We start from the raw sequence: 24,297 nt of genomic DNA, 5'->3' as shown, positions 1-24,297 counted from the left end.
TGCTTCAGCACAGGTGGCTCAGTCATTGACTGCACCCCCTGTGCTTAAGCAGGGATATCCTGAAAACCTGACCTGTTGGTGGCCCTTGAGGACGGCAGTTGCACACCCCTGTCCCAAACACAATGAGATGGTGTATACTGGCTAGGGGGCCAACGATTTTATCATTGTCTCGAACCAGGTATTCCCACTTCAGCTATTACCATAATGTCTCCTTCTCCTTCATTATTTATTCATTACGCTCCATTATCAGTCGCTCAGTACAATGGGTTGGCGCATTCCGTGACTACTGTAGTTGCATGTTGAGTTTCCATTGAGAAATAGTCTTTTGTGAGCGGCTCTGATTTCACGCCGGCACTGTCTCTACTCTAACTCGAACACAAAGAGTTTAAGTGACATTTTGCGTTAAAACCTATTTTGTGAAACTTGGGGGGGGGGGGGGGGGGGGTTGCCCAGTGAAACAACCTACAGCGATTAATATTGAATGGTATAAATACACACCTCACACCTCAAGGGTTAGTATGTTTACTTTTTGCTAAGCCAATCTCCGCGTACCTGGCTGCCATTTTATCCACTTGTGAGACCTTTGAAAAACTCATGTTAACCATTCCGCTCGCCCCTTAAGGGCTTCTGAAAAAAGGTAGTCACAAGCTCATTAAAGTACAGAAGACACGGGCTGGCAGGGGACATATCTACATCTGGCTTCCATTACATCTACTTTAGGTTCCATGTTTATTAAGCGGGAAGAGAGAGAGAGTAAGAGACAGCAACTGTGGTTGTGGGACATATCTCCGATACTGTGTATGATACCCCATGCATTATTCGCGGTAATACTATCCGGAGATGACCTCTAGGATTTTGGCTTTTTTTTTCTCTTGAGGGATTAATTGCATGTACGGGAGATGAATAAAAATCAGGCGTGCACCAGGAAATGCATCAATTGTCCGTCAAGTTTCTTTGTTGACGCGAATGACCAATGCAAGTAGACGAAAACCTTTCTTAATGCAATCGCATGGCGCACACCTTGCAAAGAATAAGAAAACATGTACGGGCATGAATACATGGCAGCCTGTGCCGCTAATGATTTTAGGCGATCTATTAAAAAAAACAATTGATAGAGCCAATGGTGTTGGTTTTATCTCGAGTTTGGTGCAGGTAGTTCTTCTGCAGTGAGCCTTAGGACTTCTAGTCGGTGGTTCGTTCATAAGGTTTGCATGTACTACTTACTATCAAGCGGTGGAGAGACTCCAGCATTTGGTAGCATTGGTGCGTGCTACCGACTAGTGCTTCTTTCATAAACTCTGCTCTTGCATCTAGTGGGAATGTGAATCCAGATGAATGGCGCAAGTCTGGAGAGCATGCTGGGCTTTTGGGATGTCGGCTCTTTAGACTCTTCCCTTGGGACAGAGGTCTGCAGGACACAGCAAAGTAATTCAGGGTTGTGGCTACAGGCCGATGCGTTTCTGACATTACAACCTGTGATCTATTTCCTTTTTTTTGTCTGATTTTAGCACACAATGGTTTGGTGCAATGTGCATCATGATATTAACAGGGTTAAGTCCTGGTGTCACCTCCATTGGGCAAGTCACACTGTCCCCGTGTCTCGGGCACCGAAAGTAGATTGTACGCGCCTATGTAGCCTCATCAAGCCTGCAACAATGTATGTGTTGTAAGCGCGGTGTATGTCATCAACCCTACGACATAAGTAAAAAAGCACGAATTTACAATATACACGCGTACAGGATAACCAGAATGATCTATTAATGTATTTCCCCCCCCTTTTTATTTATTCCAGCGGATTCTCCAGACTCTGTGCCTTCCTCCACAGAAACAGGGGGAACTAATTACCTAGCCCCTGGGGGGCTTTCAGGTGAGATTAGTGGCAGATATTAATTATGCTAATTGTTAACATTCAATGACATTTTTTTCATTTTCAGCGGTGAATGAAATCTGTTTTACCCCCACTAGTTTTTGGTGGTAATAAAAAGAACCGTATTGTTCCTTTTACGCGCGAGATGTTTATCTATACGTAGCTCGATAGAATGGCGAAATTAAACGTGAAAAGCTTTTTAATATGTTTGTTGTTTTTGAAGGAAACGTTTTTTAGGTTTTCCGGTTTCCTTGCCTAAAAACTTTTCCGTTTAAGAGCGTCGCTGGGTCCATCGGGTTTAGCCCAGGAAGCTGGTTCTGAATCTTGTTGGCATAAGCTTACACTAGATTCCCACGTCTCCGTGTAGGGGCAGGAGGCTTTTGCAGTGCATACTAAATTTATGTTTTTGTGGGTGCGGTAACCAAAGGCGAGGACTTTAACTAGGCGGCATTTCGTTCCGTTATAGAAACGGATGCAGTTGAAACCTTACGTAGCAGTACTTAATTGGGTTGTTATATGTGAGCAGACCCTCATCTACAGGCAAAAAAAAAAAAAATCAAAAGCAGAAAGACCTAGTAAATTCTTCTCAAGTCTTCATTAACAATTCTGCCAAGAGGCCCCAGCAGTCTGTATATTTCCAGATGTCATTTCAGTAAAACGTCTTGTTAGTGTTGTAAGGGGGGGAATATATATGTATATGTGTGTTTATATAAATATATATGTATATGTATATATATATATATATATATATATGTGTGTGTATATATGTATATATGTATATATGTATATATGTGTATATATATATATATATATATGTATATATGTATATATACAGTATATATATATATGTATGTATATATATATATATATATATATATATATATATATATTTATTTATTTATTTTCCATTCGGGTTGCACAGGGCTTGTGACGAAGTGCTGCTTAATGCAGACGGCACGACCACATGGATAATCCTGCCATAGTCACTCGGTTCAGGGACTAACCAGCAGGCATTTTTAAATTAATGGTGGTGGCAACTCCTGGACGTCTCTTCCTCGGTCTAGGAATCACATGTGCTCTGGATGTGCCCCGGGAGCACAGTATTGTGTGTATTTATTTTTATTATTATTTTTGCAGCATAATTTGTATGTTGGCAGCTATCGTGAGATTAACCCTTTTACTGCTATCTGGCCTGAAGTTAAACAACCTCTTTGCTTCTTAAAGGGGATTCTGTGTGTGTGTGTGTGTGTGTGTGTGTGTGTGTGTGTGTGTGTGTGTGTGTGTGTGTGTGTGTGTGTGTGTGTGTGTGTGTGTGTGTGTGTGTGTGTGTGTGTGTCAGTCGGTAATCTTTTGAAGTCTGGTGAAAGAAGTGTGTGTTCGGATGCATGAGAGAGAAACTCCCATTCTACTGAGGATGTTATCTGATCATTCAGGATGGCGATTAAAAAAAAAAAAAAAAGAGAGAAAAGTATGTGTGGGTAAATTCAAAGCGGTGCGAGGCATTTATTTATTTTTCATCCCTGTTGAAATGGGCACCGGCAGACCTCGCTTTTAAAGAGGGGTAGGGTAGTTTCAAGTTTTGGGTTCTTGATAACATCTCCACGTCTAGTCTGCTGGTGAAGGCAAAGAAACGAGAGGGGTAGAAGCTGCAGGAAATAACGCAGCCAGCCTGTGAATGCGTTCTTAAAGGGGCTCACTGGTGTACTTTAATCTTGTGGCTTGAGCTGGTGAAGTTAAGGTTTTTTTTCTCTCTTATTTCATAGATCACCCCCCTTCCCTCTCTCTTTGCTTTTTGTGGTTGTGTGTGGGAAGTCTCTCAAGCCAACAAAGGCTTTAAGGAGGAATTTTAAGTTATGGAAGGATTTTATGGGCGTAGGTCTCCAAACTTCGAGCTTTTGCAAAGCCTCCTTGGAGCGCATGTAATTTGCCAGGGCTACCATGCTGAAATCTAACACGCTGTAATGGCCAGCTGAAGGGATCCCAGGGCGGGGTTTTATCTGGGGAAGGGAGGGGATGGCGGTAAGTGTCATTTTGTTGGACGCGCACATGAAATAAGTTATGGTGGGTAAACAAGTGGTAAAAAAAAAAACCCCTCCACTTGTACAGGGTATAGCAGGCAATGGCAACTCCAGTCCTCAAGGGCCACCAACAGGCCAAGTTTTCAGGATATTCCTGCTTCAGCACAGGTGGCCCTAGAGGACTGGAGTTGCCTCCACCTCTGGTGCATAGCAAATAAAAATACCTCTTGTGAGCACATTTGCAGGTCTCAGACAGGTCTGCGGCCCAATTATCACTTAGAATACAATACTGCAGCTAGGGATTCTGGGTAAAGACATGCAAATAAATGAGCATGCAGCGTATCACCCTTTTGCGTCATTTTGATGGAGGAAGGGCTTCAATGGTGTGAATTACAATGCGGATGTGCAGTCACGGTCCACGTTACCTTGTTTTGCCATTATGCTTGGAAGATGGTACAACTCTTAGAGCAGGGGCAACCAACTCCAGTCCTGAAGGGCCAACAACAGGACAGGTATTGGGAATATCCCTGCTTCAGCACAGGTGGCTCAGTATTTGACTGAGCCACCTGTGCTGAAGCAGGGATAGCTGGCAAACCTTACTTGCTGGTGGCCCTTGAGTGCTAGAGTTGGCCACCCTAGAGCATAATATGGCTTTTGTTGACCAAGGCAGCTCCCCCTCCGGACACTCAGTTAAGAGCCATTGCTTTTGTGAGTGTAGCTCCAGCGTCCTCGTTTAATGAACCGCTGATAAGAGTGTTGATTCACGGAGGACCACGGTTAACTACGCAAGCCATGAAACGAAGCCAAATGCTTCCACATGAAAGAGCATTTGTTTTACATTAAGCCTGATTTACTAGCGGCCCTATTCTGCGTGGTTGCGTAGTTCTTTAATGTTCAACCCCCGAGAGGCAAAAGCACGAGGCTGCAGGAGAAGCAAAAAAAAAAAAAAAAGACAAAGCGAATATCTTGTGCCATAAACTTGTCATTTTTGTTTACAGCGTGTGGGTAGTTTGGCGGGTTACAGAAATCAGTGCATGCGTTTCTACGGAGATGTCAAATGGTAAATGTTTCATCATAATGTAAACAGAAGCCTTGGTGACATGGTCGTACCCAGAATCCTTTGCATTTGTGGTGCCATACAGTATGCAGGCATCAACCTGAAGAATGGTTAATTTGATTTATTTTTTTACCCTGAAACGTGCGTCTTTTGGTCTCGTGTATATTTAAAGGGTCTGCGGACCTTTTTTCAAGCAAGCGTGCAATTTTTATATTTTTTCAACCGAGTCTTTCATACAGTGCCCAGGTTTTTTTTTTTTTTTTAAAGACCTTATTACCAGACGCAACTTTAGTAGTAACCTTTTTAAAAATGTTTTGCCTGTTGCGAGGGCCTCGCAATTGTAAGGGCAGCAAAAGGGTAAAGGGCCAAGCATTGCCGTTTGCACACCAAATCCCTGCAGTTGGAATATTACTTTTTTACACACTCATGTAAACAATATAAAGCTTGTTCTGCGAGGAGAGCAGACCCAGGAACCAAACCTCCCCCCCCCCCCCCTTCACCCCAACTCCTCGCCCATTCAGTGTCGGCAGGTAGAGAGACCGCTGTACAGAGCAGCATTGTAATTTCAAGGTGGAGAGAGACCTTTCTCCCCGCATGGTACAAAGCTGCTAGCATAAAGTCCAGCATTTCTGGAGTCCTGCGTGTAACCAATGGCAGGCCTCCTTTCGGCAGACTGCTGGGTTGTTTTTTTCAGTTCCTGGCTGGGCCTCCGCTGCAGTGAGCTAGCTTAATGAATGGGGCACAGTTTGGGGGGGTGGGGGGGGGGGGGGGGAGAGGGAGGTCCGGGACACTGGAGCCAGGGACTTGATTCCTTTGGCAAAGGAAGAAAAAATGTGAATGCTAAAACCTAATCCCTAGAGGGCCCCTCACAAAAGAACTGGTTCCTCCTGAAAAGCACAGAAGTGACCTTTAATTCACTCGTGCTGCCCTTTCATGTTATAGATGGAACCTTTTCTCACCCCCCCCCCCCCCCCCCCCCTCTTTCTTAAAAGAAGTTGATCTTGGTGCAAAAGTGACTTTCACGGGCAGTCCCACTTAATGATCCCTCCTGTGGTTTCTCTCCCTTATCAGCAGCAGCACAGAAAGCTGCCTATGGTAACAGAAGCCAAACGTGACTTTTGGAGGCCTCACATAGGGGGCTACACTTGCAAACCACTTCCCCCACCCCCTTCCCTTTTTTTTTTTTTTTTTTAAATTACGTCTGAAGAAACTTTTTTTTATTGTTTGAAACTGTGGAACATGCATGTTTTATTTGGGGCTGTTTTATTACTTTTTTTTTTTTTTTTTTTTTTAAAGCACCAACCTACTGCACTTTTTTTGCATTAATACAGGCGGTGTTAAATAAACAAGGATATGCACAGAGCACCAGATACAACACTGACATTTCGGGAGAATCTGGAACGGGGACCGACACGTCGGTCTTAATGTCTGGTTGTTGGACCGAATAAATACTGTATAGTTTTATTATTTTTTTTTTTTTCCTACTGATGATGTGCGGTGCTGGTATTTTGGATCACAGTTGTGATCGTTGTAGACTCGAAACTACCCCTTTGACCGTGCGTCTGCCCAGTGTGTGCGGCTACCTTTGCCTGACTATGCATGTATGTGGTGCCACGTGACACTGGTAAAGGGGCAGGAGGGGATGCAATGCTTTGAGCCTTTGGCGTAAGGTGGGGATGGTAAGTTCACAACCTCCTAGCCTTCTGTGTTTTTTGGGAGATTTTGTGTTGAGTCAAGCAGGGGAGGGCGTGTGCACAGAGCAGGGGACTAGATCCTTCTCGGGCTCTTAAAAATGATGGCCCCCTCCCTCTAAATACGTAAGTGAGCTTAGTCATAGGGCCCCAGCCAAATGTTCTGGGGGCGGCCTGCTGCTGCATAGCATTTTGTTTTGAAGCTCCTATGCTTGCAATAATTAGACTCTTAGAAAATCAGATAATCAGTATTTTTACAAAAATACAGCCCTATTCATGTAGGAAATGGGCACATGCAAGCATCCCTTCGTTCTGCAGCACTAAAAAGCAAAGTTTAGATCCGTGAAATCGGTTCAGATCTTAAATCAAATTGGGTCTTGCAACTTTAAAGGCCTGCCCCCTTAATACATGTAATTATTTTATTACAAGTAACCTGACCAAAGCTTCTATTAAAAACGTTTTTTTAAAAATTGGGATGGGGGGGGGGGGGTGCGAGTAGATCCCTAAAAGGTCACACAGGTCTCCTCTTTATGATGTATCTTTGCTATTTAAAAGATAGGGCTTATATACATTCTTAACTACCAAAAGCTAAAAAGTTGTCAAATGCCTGCTGATTGACCTCCATGAAAGGAAGGAATCACAGTAGACCAGCGCAGCAAGAGGTGGCATCAACTAAAATGATTTGGGATTTTTTTTATTTGTTTTTGCCCCGAGTGGATGCTCAATGTCTCAGTTTCCTGACCACAATCCAGTCATAGAATGCAGAACCCATTTTGAATCAATGTTAGTTCATCCTTCCTACAAAAGGCCTGATGTCTATCTGACTTGTGTTTCATTATGACATAGCAGACAAGGCTGGAATGCTTCTCTGTGCCTTTGATCCCCTTTGGTATCTTGTGTGAGCCACAGAGAACCGGTCTTCTCAATCTGTGCATTCACAATAGACGTATGATATTTTTTTGGCTCGGACACCGTTTCTTGTTAATAATGAACCAAAATGCCTACTTATGTGTCACTTCCACACAGAGAGCTGATTCAAGCCAGAATTAAACTCTCTGATGTCTTATTAGTCTGTGACTTTGATGCCGGGGGGAGGGGGGCTGGGGGCTGGGGGGTTGGGAAATTAGGACACCAGGACTGCATTGCAAAGTAATTGCTGACCCTTATGGGGTTTGTAAAATATTCATCCCTTTGATGGGTTAATAAATATGTATACTTCTGTAAATCAACTTTAAAAAACAAAAAAGGATTATTTATTAATAAGAGATCCCTGTCTTTCTAGAACAGGGTGGCCAACTCCAGCTCTCAAGAGCAACCAACAGGACAGGTTTTTAGGATATCCCAGCTTCAGCCACTAATTGAGCCACCTGTGCTGAAGCTTTAACTTTCCACAGTGAAGCACAACGCTTGACTAGTACGTGGATGGGAATGTGTGTGCATGTTGGAATAAACAGCATTTGATTCCCAGCTGAGTACTTTTGCGTGAGATCACTGTTAAACAGACTTTAAAAAGGAGAAAAATAAACTTTAAAAATGTGTTTTTTATTTTTTAAATGTATTATTGTTTCCAAGTATTGGTTTGCTGCTGAGGAAACAGGTGATGGCAGCACGGAGCAAGCCACCCGAGAGCAGAGCTTGGCATGTCCTGGGCGACAGCGAGGTTATAAGGGGGTTAATAGCGAGACGAAGAGAGTAAAGGCTTTGGATGAGACTAGGCCGCCTGCCAGACTGGCTGTACTGCAGCAAAGAACACATCACCTGACCGTGGCTGTTAGCGGCCAGGCCAGTGAAGTGGAGGGAAACTGGACTTGGCAAGAACCCTGTGTAGCTTTTGGCCTTTGACGCGCCATCCCAGCTCCTTCTCGGGTCCGCCCCTTTCCTGGCAGAGGCCTTGTTCAAGCAGCTAGGGTGGGCTTTCCAAGATTAAGGGTGCTAAACATCAATGGCACTAGATTTATCAAAGCAAATTGTTTTTTTTTGTTTATTTTTTATAAATGTGTTGTCCCCATTTTGCAGCCGTTCATTAGTGTTACAGACCAAATATGTTGGAATGGGCTCTTGGCTGCAGTGGTAAAAGTTGTTTAAAATAGTGGTACTGTGTCTGATCTGCAGTTATGAAACCATGGGGACTCTAGACTGCATTTTAGAATTAGAGGAAGGCTTCCTAAAAAAAAAAAAAAAAGTACAAATAATAAAGTAGTGGTACTCTGGGTGTTTAAAATAATTAGTGGTACCCAGACACCACCACATGTTGTCTACTGTTGGGTGTAATCCCAATTCAGCACTGAACAGGGTTAAGAGAAATATGGGGTGTTAAACCCTCCATAGTCCCTGGTATCAGACAGCCGCCTGCATTATCAGCTACGTGACTGAAGGTGAACATCTGAATTCCTGCTGGTGCCGTCTGGGGGACCTGGGGGAATGAGCCGTCTAGGAGAATACTGTAGCAGGCCACACAGAGGTCACTGCCAACAGTACCATCTTTCTTAAGCAGGATTAAATGACCCACGCAGCAGTCTGGCTGCCTGCCTACTGTCACAGAGCAGCTTCCTTTCCAGTTTATTTTCGGCTCCAAAGATATGGGGCTACTGATCCACAGCTTCAGCTTAGTCGTGATACACAAATAAAAGCGGAGTTTACATTTTATTCATTGGCACCCTCTTCCTTCCCCCCAAAATTAAATGTGATAGTAATACATTGTGTGTATGCTTTGATATGCTTCAGGTGAGATGTTCAGATCAATTCATTATTGTTTTTCATCCACCTTCTCCCCCCCCCCCCCTCGTTCGTGTTTAGGGTCTTCAGTATTTCTATTCTCTGCGCCGGGCCCCTCTGGCTGAGAATGGGGGTTACATGTAAACTGTAACGTTTTCAAGGTGGCCGGAAGAAATGGGACTTCTGAGGCTTGCTATAAGGGAAGGCCTTCCTTTAAAACATGTAACTTGGTTGAAATAGAATACATGTTTGTGCCCCGATTTGCAGAGATCTCAAAGGCATCAGTGAGAGCATGCCAAAAACTTACTGCGTGTGCACATGCCTATGGCATGACATGTGTCGTTGGCCCCTCCACCTAACTCGTGGGTTCAATAATTACATTATCCATTCTTCTGTCAACAGAGTCTCACATTGCAGGCCCTTTTTCTGGCCCCTTCTAGAGAATTTATAATGGGTCTTGTTTGAGTTGGGGATGTGGCTCTCTTTGCATGTCTTTACCCAGAATCCTTCTCTGCCGTTCCATCGCTCTGTGATGTGACAATGGGTGAAGCCCATTTTGATTGCATGTGAAGGACACAGATGTGCGCATGGATTTTAGACTTTTCTGTAACTTATACCAGGGATGTTTAACTCCAGTCCTCAAGCCCCCCCTCCACCCCAACAGGTCAGGTTTTCAGGATATCCCAGTTTCAGCACAGGTGGCTCAATCAGAGGCTATCTTCGACTGAGCCACCTGTGCTGGAGCTGGGATATCCTGAAAACTTGACCTGTTGGGAGGGCTTGAGGACTGGAGTTGAGCCCCCCTGGCTTACACAGTTGGAGGGCTTTTATTTACCCACCATGACTTTCTTGTGTCGGTATTGGTCACACTATACTATTTTAGATGCTGCTAACTTGAACCAAGTTTGTCTTGCAGTGAAGGATACTGATGTGCCCCAATACCTGCATTTTGTTTGACTTGGTGGCAGAAATTTTAATGTGCGGTGATAACTTTCACCTTGTTGGTTAACAGGAAATAATGAGACAAGGGAGGAAATTGCCTCATTCCTTTATAAAAACAGTGCAGAAAAAGAAAGAAAAAAAAGAGCCTTCGCTCTCAAGAAAAAGAGCATAAAAAGCTTTTTATTCACTCTGTACAAGAAGAAGAAAACACCGCTGGAGTACTTTATTTTATTTGTATTATTTAAAAAAAATATTTTAATAGCAGGGTTCACCTCTAGTTTAAAGTTGCTGTAGACTTTATTATTTTTTATTTTTTTTTCTCTCAATATACTGAAGGATCTTTTCATGACTTTTTCAGCTTCCTTCCACCAAACTTTGAGGCCAAGGAAGCTGTTGGCTGAGAGCTAATTTTGGTTTGGCTGCTTAACTCTCACACGGGTCCCCACCCAGCGTCATTATCTTGGGTTTAACTTATAAAAATGAGTTTGCTCTGCCCTTAGCCTTTTCACCTCCCTTTGCAGAATAATTGGTCATTTAAGGCACCAGCACCATTTTATTCTTTGTCTATAGAGGTGTAAACTTTTTTTTTTTTTTTTAATGGCGTATTTGCTTATTGTTTTGCATTCATATTGCATCCAGAGTTTTTTTATTTATATTTAAAAAAAAAAAAAAAAAAATTCTGAATACTGTACATGCAAAATATCCTTAGTATTGTTTAAAGATGGCTGCAGTGTTGTTGAATTTCCAAACGATGGCATTGTAGGAATTCTTTCAGTGATCATTCAACCACACTCCAGCCAAAACTAGAAGCGTGTTGATTTTTATTCTATAATTTTTGGTTTTCGGTGCCTCCATGCGGGGGAAAAAAATATTTGGGGTACCTTGCGTCATGAGTTACGCGAATCACAAGAGCAGATGTTGTTTGTGCGAGTGCTTTCGCTTTATTGCGTTTCCAGTAAAGTAAAACGGGTCCACGAATATAATCTTCATCTTTTTCCCCCTGGGCGGGTTTGCTGGTGTATGCTGGTTCTAAAGGGCTTGTTTTGTTCCATAAGATTAATCGCACATAAAGGGCAGACTTTGCCCAGCCTCAGTCTAAACCGTAACAATAGCTTACCAGCGGCTGGCTTTTGTTTGAATTCCTGCTGCTTACGGGTTCTTAAGAGTTCATTAATTAGAACCGAGAGAGAAGTCTGCGCTGTTGCTGTTGATCTAAGTACAGGGCATTGGAAACCTGTTAGTGCCTTTTTTGACTGCGTTGCTGTCCTAGGAGTTAAAGCACCAGAGCAGTTAGTATAGGATACTATGAATGACCTCCCATTGTTTAGGCCAGGGGTGGCCAGCTCCGGTCCTCAATGGCCACCAACAGGTCAGGTTTTAAGGACATCCCTTGCTTCAGCGCAAGTGGTTTAAGCCCTGCATGATTTTGTTTTTCCAACATCGGGTCCAAATGCCGATTTTTACATTTTTTATTTGCATTTAAATCTATCTTTCTGTGAAACATGTTTACTACAGTATAGCAGTATGTGTATTTGCTTTGGCTTGCCGAGGTTGATCTGCATCATTAATATACGGAACGCCAGACTTTCTGACCGTGGTGGTGTTGGTGTGGTTGAGGAGATAATGATGGTCTACCTGGGACACGTGCTCGGAAGAGGAGAGCCTATGGAGCTTTGTAACTTTATCATTATTCAAAGCAAGAGACTGCAAGGAGCTTATGCGCCTGTCTTTGTTTTCCTAGCACAATAGGCACCCGGGGTTGTAATTGTGTGTGTAGTGTATGTAGCATTGTTGCTCATTTAATGAGCGTAAAATGTCAAACCCAACGAGTAGAGATATTTTCTTTTGGGGTTATGTTTTTGAACTTTAGGTTCCTCCATTTTTTTTCGCTTCACCTGATTTGAAGTTACAGATGTGGGCTCTCTTGCCTTTGTCAATCTCCAACAAAATCTTGAACGCCAGCAAATACTGAGATGTAGAGAGAGATATATTACATACATATCAAATACCATTAGTTTTATAAAAGATGTAAGCTACAAAGGCTGAGTAACAAAACTCTCAAACATCCCAAAAAGTCCCATTTAGCACTTTTGCGCAATAAAGCGGATTTTATTCTCCTGTGGACGGTCATATCAAGAATATATATTATGACCATCCACAGGAGAATAAAATCCGCTTTTTTGCACAAAAGTGCTAAATGGGACATTGTGGGATTTTTTAAGAGTTTTGTTACTCAGTCTTTGCAGTTTAAATCTTTTATGTATTATAGAACTAATGGTATTTATTTGATTTCATGCCCATGTGGGTTTCAGTATGTGGGACGTACTACAAGACCTTTACACGAACATGTATATTTATTTATTATGTCATGGAACATTTGACATACGTATAATAAGGGGGACTTGAAACATTCAACCTCTTTATTTTCTTCCATACTTCTTCAGGACCTCGTTCTGACTATTTCAGGTATTGCGCAGGTCATTCCGAGACCGTCCCATTTGTATGTTTTAGGAGGTATTTTGGAGTTTAAAAACTAGAACACTATTGGTCTTGAACAAAGCGTGGAGTGTTTCACATTATTGACCGATTTTTGCTTTAGTGAACTCAATCCTATATAATATTTTTGTTTTGGGGACGTATTTCTATTTATTTTGGTTCTTTGTTTTCAGTAGCGTTGAATAATATCTACCCCATTAGGAGGTAAGAACATGCCTTTGGTGACACTGTTAATAATGGGTTAATCCCTTTTAGTGGTGAAGGCACTGAGGTTCTGCTGTCCCTGGCTGTTAAATCCACAACACACCCTCTCAGACATTCCTCCAAGGATGTAATCAGCTCAAGACCACCCTTTAAACACACACAAGCAGTGAGGGGTTGGAGAGGGGAGAGGGGTGGGGGGGGTTTGACTGGAACAATTCTCCCGGGGTTAAATAATCATTACAGCAACAACGTGTGTGTGTGTGTGTGTGCGTGCGTGCGTGCGTGCGTGCGCGTGCGTGCGTCCGTCCGTCCGTCCTAAAAGATTGCCAGCCTGTTACTATTATAAATCACTTCCCAAGATTGGGACAGATGTATTGTAGGATCAAGCCCCCCCCTTTTTTTTTTTTGTATTCTCAATGGATGATGTGAAAGCACTTTAGCTACATATTGCCTCTTTCAGCCTTCATCTTAAATGTTGAAAGGCGCGTCTCTGAGAGATTGTTTGGCGCTGTGTGAATTCGGGATGTTTGTCTCCCTCCGGCTCCAAAAATTAGACGGGCAGGGATTTCTTGCGCCCATAAATTCTCTCTCACACCACGGTGTACTTGTTATTTTTCAGTTTATTAGGAAAGGGAACGAGCGGTGGCTCCCCATCGCCATTTCACGGATTCTGGGTCTTTAATATGACGGTTGCCATCTTTAAAAGTCCCCTGTCTGAATGTTTAGAAAGGAGAAAGAGAGGATAAGAAAAGAAAGAAAAAAAAACAAGTGCTCGAGTTGTTTATCGTCGAATGCATTGGTGATGAAGGAAATGACATTGGAGTTGGTGCTGGTTGAACTTTTATTTGGTTCCTGCGCAGTTAGGCCTCTGCTCGCAATGTGTTTCTGATCAAGCAGGGACTGGCTGTCGTGCCTTCTGAATATTAAGGTTTTAATCTGAAAAGTCATTATTTTTTCTCTCCCCCCCCCCCCCCCCCCTTGTAAACTGGAGCATGCAGAGTCCACATATATATTATCAGGACTAAATATGTCTGACACTTGCTCAATCAGCTTCTTGCGTTTGATGATCATTGGATGGCAGGACAGCTGTGTCCATGCAGATGTTCCAAATTACAGTGTAAGACTGTAATTAGAAGAAGCTTCTATTTAGTTAAGATAGTCCACAGGAAAAGTGATGCCTGCTTAGAAATAATATTAGAAGGCATTTGATGACTCGGGCTGTTAACCCAGATGAAAGGATAGAGTATACCTTTGAAAATGGCTATGTAAGCAACATGCATTAGAGTCCGCAGTAAATTGCCATGCAACACCCTCCTCTTTCTGCTTAAATTTATGTTTTGTAAGGAAAGTAGAAACAGAAGAGGAAAATACACTATTTTTCCTAGTGGGCAGTTACAAAGCTGCAATGATCAGGCCGGATTTTAATAAATGTATGTCAATTTCAGAATTTTTTTTATTTTTAAAGTCTGAGGGGGAAAAAAAAAAGCAAACCCTGCGGTTTCCCATGGCTGGAAGAAATCAGAAGTATGCAATGTTGGGAAATACCATAAATAAGTTAAAACATTTTTTTTTTTTTTTTTAAATGAACAATACATTTTTGTTATTTGGAACGGCATTATTATTGGTAAACTGGGGTTGTAATTATGGAAAGTTATCCCAAGTTTTCCAAAGGAAGCCTGCGAGAGGCTAATTCTAAGGGCTTGAATAACGTGCGTGTGGATGTGAGTTTAGCATGTGCTTAGGAGAAGTGATTAGATTATGAAGGCAGACAGAAGTAATGATTAACTTTTTCAGTCTGCATACTGTCTCCAACCCTGGCTCTGGGTGTTGTTTTCCCCTGTAAGTAGGCCCTGGCTCTGTGTCGGGCTGTGTATTGCACTGCAAATAAAGACACAAGGAATGAAAGGGAGAGGGGAGGGGAGAGAGAGGGTTTTTCTTTCTTTCCCCATCAAATCCAGCAGTGGAATTTGAGTGGAATGCAGTAAATGCTCAGAAATGCCATCCCATGCAAACAGTTTTTTATATTTGTTAATGGATGGATGGGGGGGGGAGAGTACGTTTTGTCAAAAAAAAAAAAAAAAACAATTGTATATGTTTCTGCAGGGGAGTTGTGCTTTTTACTCCCCTTTCATTGCCTAGAATAAAACATTGCTCTGTAGTTGTCAACCACACCTTAAATAAGTTATGGTGGGTAAAAAAAGTGGCACAAACGCTCGACCTTTTGTAGTTGTCCTAATGCTATATACCTCCTGTTTGAGCAATTATTTTGTGTGACATGGACAAGGGCTCTCAATAGAAATGGCTATCAATATCTTTAAATATAATAAATTTCCCATTTTATTTTCCTCTACAAAACAAGGTAAAATGGAGGTTATTGAGTATTTTGTTTTGTGCAGACGAGTTGTTCTTTGAGGGACTTTTTGTGTGCCCAAAGTGTCTCTGAGCGAGTGACCACACACACATGATAATATACATTTACTGCATATTTAAATGGGAGGTACAGACTTCATCACAACATCGTCTCATTTCCAAGTAAAACAGTCAAACCGCAGCCTAAATGTTGGAATAAAAAGGATGTGTTTTCTGGGGGGAAAGATATGGACGCCTGGCCTCATTATTTTCCCTTACTTTGACTCAAAAATCGGCATTTAGCGTTCAGTCAGATAAACCACTAAAATGTTGCTGATTCTAGTAAAACTGAGCCAGTGTACGAAAATTAGGGCCACGTACAGTGTATGGAGAACCGGAACTCCTCGCAGACTTCATCTAATGAGTCGATGTTTCGGTGCCACGCTTTTTTACTTTTCTCAAGACTGGTATTAGAAGGGAACCCTATGTTCTCATGCGAAACCTGATCGCCTCATCCTTGTTGCACAATAAAGAATATTGTCTTTTTAAAAAAATAAAAAAAAATTTGTCTTATGTCAAACACTTCCCTAAAAGGACCACAAGGAAGCCAGCCGGGCACCTAGACAATACCACCGCTGAGAGTACACGTTTGTTTTGCTGTGGCACAGACTCCCTCCAGCCGCTGACATGGAGTCTGCTTTGAAGCTTGAGTTCCCTCTGGCCTTATTGTTAGCTGTGATGTTAGCTTGAACATAGCACAAAACGGCCCGTTCCTGGCAGCAGAGAACACACTGCTTGCAGCTTTCATTTCTGCAAGTTCTTTGTGTCTTTTTTTTTTGCTTGTTTTTTTCTTCTATAGTTCTAAAACCCTTAAGGGGCTTTTTCTACATTCGTTTGGCAGAAACCGTCTTTCTCGTCTCTCCACGCACCACTTGTTAATCTCCCACTAGACGCAGGGTTGCACAAACCTCTGAAAAATGCCGTGCGTGCGTGTAGAAACATTCTGTATGCTGCTTATAGTTTCTGCATTTCCTTTTAAAGGTATCAAATTCTAATAAAAAAAGCACACACAAAGTTACTTGTTTAGCCAGATTGTATTATTTTTTTTACACCTTCTATATTCTCCCAGAGATATTAAGCTTATTACAGAGTTGTATTTTTGTCGGCCATGTATAAAATGGCTCCTACATTCGCTCAACAGAGGTGTTTTTTTTAGCTAAATATTTGTAACGATGCATTGATTCCCGGCTGTAATACGGTGGTTTTTTTTGTTATTTTATATATGAAACCCCCTGCAGGTACTGGAAGTAATAGCACACTGCAGCAAAGGGTTAAACAAACGCAGAGCATCACACAAACTGTAACTATATTGTGAATGGATTCTGGCTTCCTTGTGGATCCCACCCTTCCTCTAAGGCATTTTGCTATTAAGCGGAGTTTAACTTCAGCCTGCAAAGAGCACTCTGTCATTTGAATGGCTGATGAGGCTTTGAATTCCGGGACAGAGGAAGCTAGGAGTGAGCTGGCTCCTTACTAACCGCTGGAGACAGGCAGACAAGCGGTTTGTTTTGTTGCATGTATTTATTTCTTATCCTTTTTTTTTTTTTTCTTCCTGAGACGGTCACACAGAGACATGGTTCCGCTTAGTGACGAGGTGGGTTGGTACATCCCTTGAGTCATTAGCGGCGCTCTTTAATCATAATTAAGAAGTAATGGTAACTATGGTAATGTGTAGTGTAGGCTCAAGAAACAGCGCAGCCATCTTTAAAACACCCAACCTCTAGAAAATTACTAACTCAATGTACAGGGTAACATAGCAGCAGGCGGTGGGCCAATTGAAGGAAATACAGATTTGATTTGGGTACTTTTTATTTTTTTTTGAGCGGGACTAGTCACTTAATCTCTACATGTGCCTTAACGAACTATTTGATTAGCTCTTCAGGCACAAATAGTTGGCAGCTCTTAGCTGCACGCCCCATATAAAACCTATCACAAGTATGGCATTCTTACGGATTTCATGAGTAGACATCCAGTCAACACTGCAGTCCCTCAAAGCGGAACTTACTCGACATATTTACAGTGTACTTTGGCTACAAATCATTAAAAAAAAATAGTTTGACTATTGCCTGAAGAAGAAAAAAAATGTCCTTGGGGGCCTCGTCAGTGGAGAAGCTGGTAAGATTCATTCATGAACTGCAACCACTGTTCCTATAATGGTCTGTTCATTGCAAGCCAGGATAGCTCGTTTTTATACGCACAGCCAATTAAATAAGTCTTTGTAAGTGGCAGTGAGCTACTTGTAATGTGGTATTCACTAATGCGTACACAAACACGGCGAGAACTTGCCCAGCTTCCCTCTTGCTTTCCTTGACGGGTCGCTTTTATGTCGGTGTGGGAAGAGGAAATCTAAATAAACGGCACAACCTGAAGGAATTTTAGGCGGGCGCGTACGAATCTTCGCTTTCTTCTCGTGGCTTTAAAACTCCCGGAGCCGCCATGACACGAAGGGGAGCGCAGCATGCCAAGGGGAATGTGCATAGGTGGGGTTTTAGGGGTTGAGTTCCATGCGCGATTTTAGAAGACGCGTCTCGGGAAGTCATTAAAAACTTCTCTTTTTTTTTATTTATTTTTTTTGGTGTGTGTGTGTGTTTGCAGAATCCTAATGAACACCAGCATCCCCAAAGCTGTAGTGAATTTAAGCTCTGTGGGGTTGTGGGTCATTGGACATCCGGAGTTACTTCAAGGTTCAGAGAATACACCCTTATTTACCAACCACTTCCCCCAAGTCACAAACCTAAACGCTGTATCTAAATTTAATAAAGATGCCTAGAAAAGAAAAACATTTGGTAACCCTGAGCATTTCAAGGCAGAGAGAGCGACAATTCACAGGCTACATTTTTAAACCCCTTCTTATGCTGCAGGGTTGTGTGCTTTTGTGTAGTTGCTGGCCTCGTAACCCTTTCAGGGCTGGCAATGAAAGGGTTACAGCGCAAGCAGCTACACACACACACTGCAATTTAGCTGGGCTAGGCAATTACCATAATCTGAAAACTTCTCTTTACTGACGTCTGTCTGAAAATTGCTGGGTGTACTGGCGGGCCCTTGAGATGAAAGGGAAAAATGCAGTCTTAAGGATTTTCTTTCACGCAACAGGGTGGTTTTACAGCCTTTCCACTCAGACATTTCCTGGCGCTATATTATATATATATATATATATATATATATATATATATATATATATATATATATATATATATATATATATATTCATCACAAAATTCTTCCCTTTTTGTGTGTGTGTGTGTGTGTGTGTGTGTGTGTGTGTGTGTGTGTGTGTGTGTGTACATCTAGAAACACAAGCGGTCTCCCTGGGAAGCACCCTGTAATTTTCCCCTACTTTTTTTTTTCTTCTCGCTTTTCCCATCATTAAAACCCGATTCCGTCGCCTCCAGAAGTATTCTCACCGGGTTACAGCATATGTAACACTTTGCACATTTCTGGGCTTTTTTTAAATGTTATTATTTGCTTCTCCTGAGCTCCCCCTCCTCCTTCCCCCCCCCCCCCCCCCCTTATAAATTCTTTCCCCTGTCTGCATGGAAGTGCTGTAGTTTCAGAAGGTTAGGGCAAAGGTAATTTGATCCTACACTCCTTCCCCCCCCCCCCCCCTCCTCCTCCTCCTCGCCCCCACCCCTCTCGCTCACTCCTAATTTTTGTTTTCCCCCTGCTTGCTGCCTTTTTGGTGCCAGGTTTCAGTGGGATAGAGTTATATGAAACAAAGTATTGAGAGGCACGGAAAGGGGGGATCTGAAAGACGACCAGGCACACCTAGCTTGTCTGAATTCCTCTTGCTTACTTGATATGGAATGATTTTTTTTTCCACCCAGTACATCATCAGCACATTGTTCTGTGCGTTTGAAAAGTAATTATCAGCCAGGAGATTACTTTACAAGTTGATGATAACTTCTTTTTCAAAAACGCCCCAAGAGAAAAATGTGTAAGATTTTAACCCTTTTTTTTGCAGCATTGTAGGCCCCTTGCTGGCAAAGACACTCGGCTGCAAACCAGTTCATTATCTTACTAGAGACGAGTGGGGGGCTTTGTTGAAAAAGTCTTTGTCTGAATATAGTTGTTCCAAAAATTAAAAAACCTAGCACTCTACAATGTGGATCACTGTGGTAGCTACTTACAAAAAAATTATTTTTATGGTAGTTGAAATGTGTAAATAATTTTTGGGTTTCCTCTGGCAGAAACAAAGCCATAAATATGCTGCTCTAAAGAATGAATGTACAGTATAAAGCAGCAAAAGCTCGTTTTTGCTAGGAGTGTTTGAATGCGCATATAACTTCTGAAGTGCTTGTGAGACCTTGCAAGCGTACGGAGTGAGGTTATAGAGCCCTAAAAAAAAAATGTTGTTTGATGCAATGTGAAGCTGAACAGATTAAGACAAGATTTTTACTAGCCGGAGCAGCACTCACTGCTAATGGGACTGTAATCCTCTGCTCTCTACATTGTTTCTCCAGCTTTTAATGGGAAGCGCAGCATACATGGGTGGCGCCGTATGGAAATAAATGCTAAATGCCCATTTTACATGGGGGGTGGGGGGGAGTTGCAATGTAGTAATAATTGCGATTTTGCTAACAAATACAAGACTTCCGGTTCTCCGCCCCGCCACCACAAACCACAGACTAATAAGCTTGGTTAGATCTATAATGCCTCTGACGTCGTGAGTTCTTTTTACCTTTTTTATTACCAGGGCTCCTACTTACAAGCGTTAAGGGCTCTTTAAATCATAGTGGATCATATACGCTGTCTTTTCATTCCAAAGGTTCAGTCCCACATAGCCACATGTATTAGGGTTGCAATTAAATGGAGGCGCGGTATATAACCTTTTCACGTGCCCAGTAGAATCTTGCACACAATTCCAAAGTAGCCGTCACGAGGGCCAAAATTCACTTTGGCTGCCATTTTCAAATATTATTTTCTGTATACATCCAAAGTAGAAAACGTTACTGTTTTTACATGTTGTAATATAGGACACGATGGAGTTCTGTGGTTACGGTCGATCACAGGATTTTGAGACAACCAACCAACTAATATGCCCCCCCCCCCAAAAAAAAGTGCATTCACCTGGATGCAAGTGCATTGGTTATTCCCAAAACTGTGTGTGTGTGTGTGTGTGTGTGTGTGTGTGTGTGTGTGTCACATGGAGAGGTTTGAAAAACACTGGTCTAACCTGTGCACCATATTTCTATGGGATTGACTAAGATTCATTGGCATTTGTTCTTTGATTAGTAAAAACATTACTGTTGCATGGTTTGATGGTTGGTTTATGAAGCTGGGAGAAATATTTGTGAGTTGGTGACTGACAGATTGTAAAATAATTGTCTTGTAGTAATCTGTTAAAGAAGGGCATAAAAAATCATTTTAAAATCTTTTTTTTTTTGTTCTTCTCTCCAGATTCCCAACTTCTTCAGGAGTCCGGGGATCCGTCACATTGGTGCGTGGTGGCGTACTGGGAAGAGAAAACGCGCGTGGGGCGGCTATATTCTGTCCAAGAGCCCTCCCTGGATATCTTCTACGATCTACCTCAGGGGAACGGCTTCTGCCTTGGACAGCTAAACTCGGACAACAAAAGTCAGCTGGTGCAGAAAGTCCGCAGCAAAATTGGATACGGGATCCAGCTGACCAAAGAAGTGGACGGTGTGTGGGTTTATAACCGCAGCAGTTACCCGATCTTCATCAAGTCGGCCACACTGGACAACCCCGACTCTAGGACGTTATTGGTCCATAAAGTGTTTCCAGGATTCTCCATCAAAGCTTTTGACTATGAGAAGGCTTATAGCTTGCAAAGGCCTAATGACCACGAGTTCATGCAACAGCCATGGACTGGATTTACGGTGCAGATAAGCTTTGTCAAAGGCTGGGGCCAGTGCTACACAAGACAGTTTATCAGCAGCTGCCCATGCTGGTTGGAGGTTATATTTAATAACCGATGACTCGGAATTGAGTGGTCTTCTGGACATGTAACTACTTTGCTGCTAATATTTCCTTCTGAGTGCTTGCTTCTTCATACAAACTTTTTTTTTAATTTTTTTTTTTCTTCGTTTGTTTGTTTTTTGAGAAATAGCTTATGTCAAGAATTGCCTTTTGGTTCTTCTACTATTCGTTTTCTTACACGTGTGTGAATGACCGGTCAGGAACCAGGCTGGGGGGGGGGGGGGGGGTAGGGAGGGGGGGGAGAGCTTGGAAGAAGAAGAGGGTGCTGGGTTTTGTCATTTCGAAAGCATCTCACGTTACAAGATTGTGTTTCTTGAATAGAAGATTTGTGGAAAGGTTTGAGTGGGGGGGGGGGGGGAGACTAGTATTTTATTTTTAAGTAAGGGTGACCACTGATATTTCTCCTTGCTCCTCACCCCTGGACACAAAAAGCTGCCTCGTATTTGATCAATAACCGGATTTAGATCAGTAATTATTTAACTTCGGCCACTTGCCACTTCACACATTCTAGTAATTTTGGGAGAACGGTGCGACTACATGTGAGATGCCTCACTGTATTGTGTATAGTGATAAGGGCACGTTATTCTATGATTTGAGATCAAAATGTGATTGAACTGCTGCCCTGTAGAAAAAGCAACACTACAAACGTAACATGTCCCGATTTATAGGTATAATGACCCAACAGACTGATGTCTCGTTTATGCCTGGTTACGTCACACATCCTATTTCGACGCACAGTATGACACCGTGTTAGCCCATATAATACAGAAAAAAAGTTAGTTAGAGGGAGTACCTGTAATAGCTATCTAGCGGTTGAAGAGTGCAAGCTTTTAGGAACACTATGCTCCCTTTTGAGTTGAGGATTTTCCACCTGAAGAAGGGACCGTTGCGATCCTGAAAGCTTTGCTCTCTTTGTGACCACTAGTTGGCTATAAAATGTATCACTTCTACCTAACTTTTGTTCTTTCTACGGCAGGGGTGGGCTGCTCAAGGGCCACCAACAGGTCAGCTTTGGAGGATATCCCTGCTTCAGCACAGGTGGCTCAATCAGTGGCTCAGTCTCTAACTGAGCCACTGATTGAGCCACCTGTGCTGAAGCGGGGATATCCTGCAAACCTGATGTGATGGTGGCCCTTGAGGGCTGGAGTTGCCCACCACCTGGTCCACAGGTGTGTGTGTGTGTGTGTGTGTGTGTGTGTGTGTGTGTGTGTGTGTGTGTGTGTGTTCATGACAATGGCTAGTGGATGGCAGGTTGGAGGTATAGAACAATAATTTCTAAATCTGGTGTGCAGTGATCTGTCTGTCGTTCTACGCAACGAAAAAAACAAACCTAAAACTGCCAGCTTCCCCCTCCTTACACGCTGATCTTCACACCAGGCTTTTGGGGACAGTTAATCTGGTTTGTTGTTTTAAATAAACCAATGTAGAACAGCTACCTGTTCATAGCCCTGCAGATTCAAATAGACAACTTTTCGCTTTTTACATCCCTCTCTCCCCTCGTGTGATTTTTAACCCTTTTTTTTTTTTTTTAGCTGCAGTTGTTTGACCCATGTGGCACTCAAATGGTTAAAAAAGAAAAAGGAAAGTAATTATTATTGTTTTCTTGCAGAGATGTTGTGTATATGCTGTGCAGAAATTCTTTTCTGACTGGAGAAACCACAACTCTCTTCCTTTGCTTGCCAGAGGGCCCTGCAAACGCGTTGCTTTGCCCATCTGGCAGCCGACGGGTTTAACGCGTTCTTGTGAACCATGTGGCTTCCTGGTCTGATTTTTTTTAATTTTCTTTTTCACGACGTGACCCATAGGGGCAAATGGAATGTTGAGTTCAGAACTACTGTTTTCTGGTTCTGACATCATCCGATCGCGGGCGACCTGGTTGGCTGCCGGAGCTGAATATTTCATGTGGTTCGCAGAGAGCAACAGTCTACCTTCAGGGGTGGGCAACTCCTGCCCTCAAGGGCCACCAACAGGTCAGGCTTTCAGGATATCCCTGCTTCAGCACAGGTGGCTCAATCAATTGAGCCACCTGTGCTGAAGCAGGGATATCCTGGATGCCTGACCTGTTGGTGGCCCTTTAGCGTTGGAGTTACCCACCCCTGGTCTAACTGGAAATGTATGCAGAATTGACTACGGGGGAATAGCCGCTCCGGCTCACTCTGCACAAAGGAACGTTTTGCAATGGGTTTCCCTGCACAGTATATACACACCTGAGAAATAATTCATATGTTTGACAGATGATGAAACGTACAGTATTTGCTCTATTTTCCTCCTTTTAGAACGATATTATAAGGTACAAGTTATGCACAGGGATGGGATTGTGTGTTCATTTCTTCTGAATATCATACATTTAGTATGATACTTTTGACATGGTTCCTAGCTCAATGAGCATGTTTAACATAAGCTATTTTTCTAAATACCGAAGTTTAAATGAACAAGAGACACACTCTTTGGAACTTAAGCATTGTAGTGCTTTGGGGAAAAACAAAAAACAAAACAGACTCCTAAAACTGAGATTTATTAAAGAAATGTATTTTATGTTATATATAAATATATTATTACTTGTAAATATAAAAGACGTTTTATAAGCATCATTATTTATGTATTGTGCAATGTGTATAAACGAGAAAAATAAAAAAGATGCACTTTGCTTAATATAAATGCAAATAACAAATGCCAAATTAAAAAAAAAAAAAAAAAAACTAAAACGTGACTGGTGTATTTTTTTAAAAATAACAATTCTGTTAATTTTTTTTAACTCTTGTTAGAATCCAACTTTAACTAATTCTAATCGGTGTGTTGCTCGAGGTATTATCTATATGACTTTCATCTCATCTTAACGTTTATAGTTTATTTTTATTTTTTTTGCCTTTGGAAAGGACTTCTCTCCACATTCCTGCTGGCTCATAAGCAGGAGGAAAAAGACACCCGTAAATTGCTGCTGGCTGGGATAGAGCAACATGG

The 24,297-nt window shown here is 42.3% G+C and overlaps 1 protein-coding gene across 1 annotated transcript in view; it reads left to right on the top strand.

The window, feature by feature from the left end:
- The window catches only part of SMAD7 (SMAD family member 7), a 31,774-nt gene extending 10,230 nt beyond the window's left edge, over window positions 1-21,544 (top strand). Inside the window, exons 3-4 of the mRNA XM_075586052.1 lie at window positions 1,793-1,867; window positions 20,797-21,544. Coding sequence (XP_075442167.1) covers window positions 1,793-1,867; window positions 20,797-21,335 — 614 coding nt within the window. The 3' untranslated portion in view covers window positions 21,336-21,544. The remainder of the gene's footprint in view (window positions 1-1,792; window positions 1,868-20,796) is intronic.
- The last annotated feature ends 2,753 nt before the right edge of the window (window positions 21,545-24,297 follow it).

Source organism: Ascaphus truei, chromosome 1 (assembly GCF_040206685.1).
Source record: "Ascaphus truei isolate aAscTru1 chromosome 1, aAscTru1.hap1, whole genome shotgun sequence".
Taxonomy (NCBI): Eukaryota; Metazoa; Chordata; class Amphibia; order Anura; family Ascaphidae; genus Ascaphus; species Ascaphus truei.
This window is presented reverse-complemented; position numbering and strand designations above follow the sequence as displayed.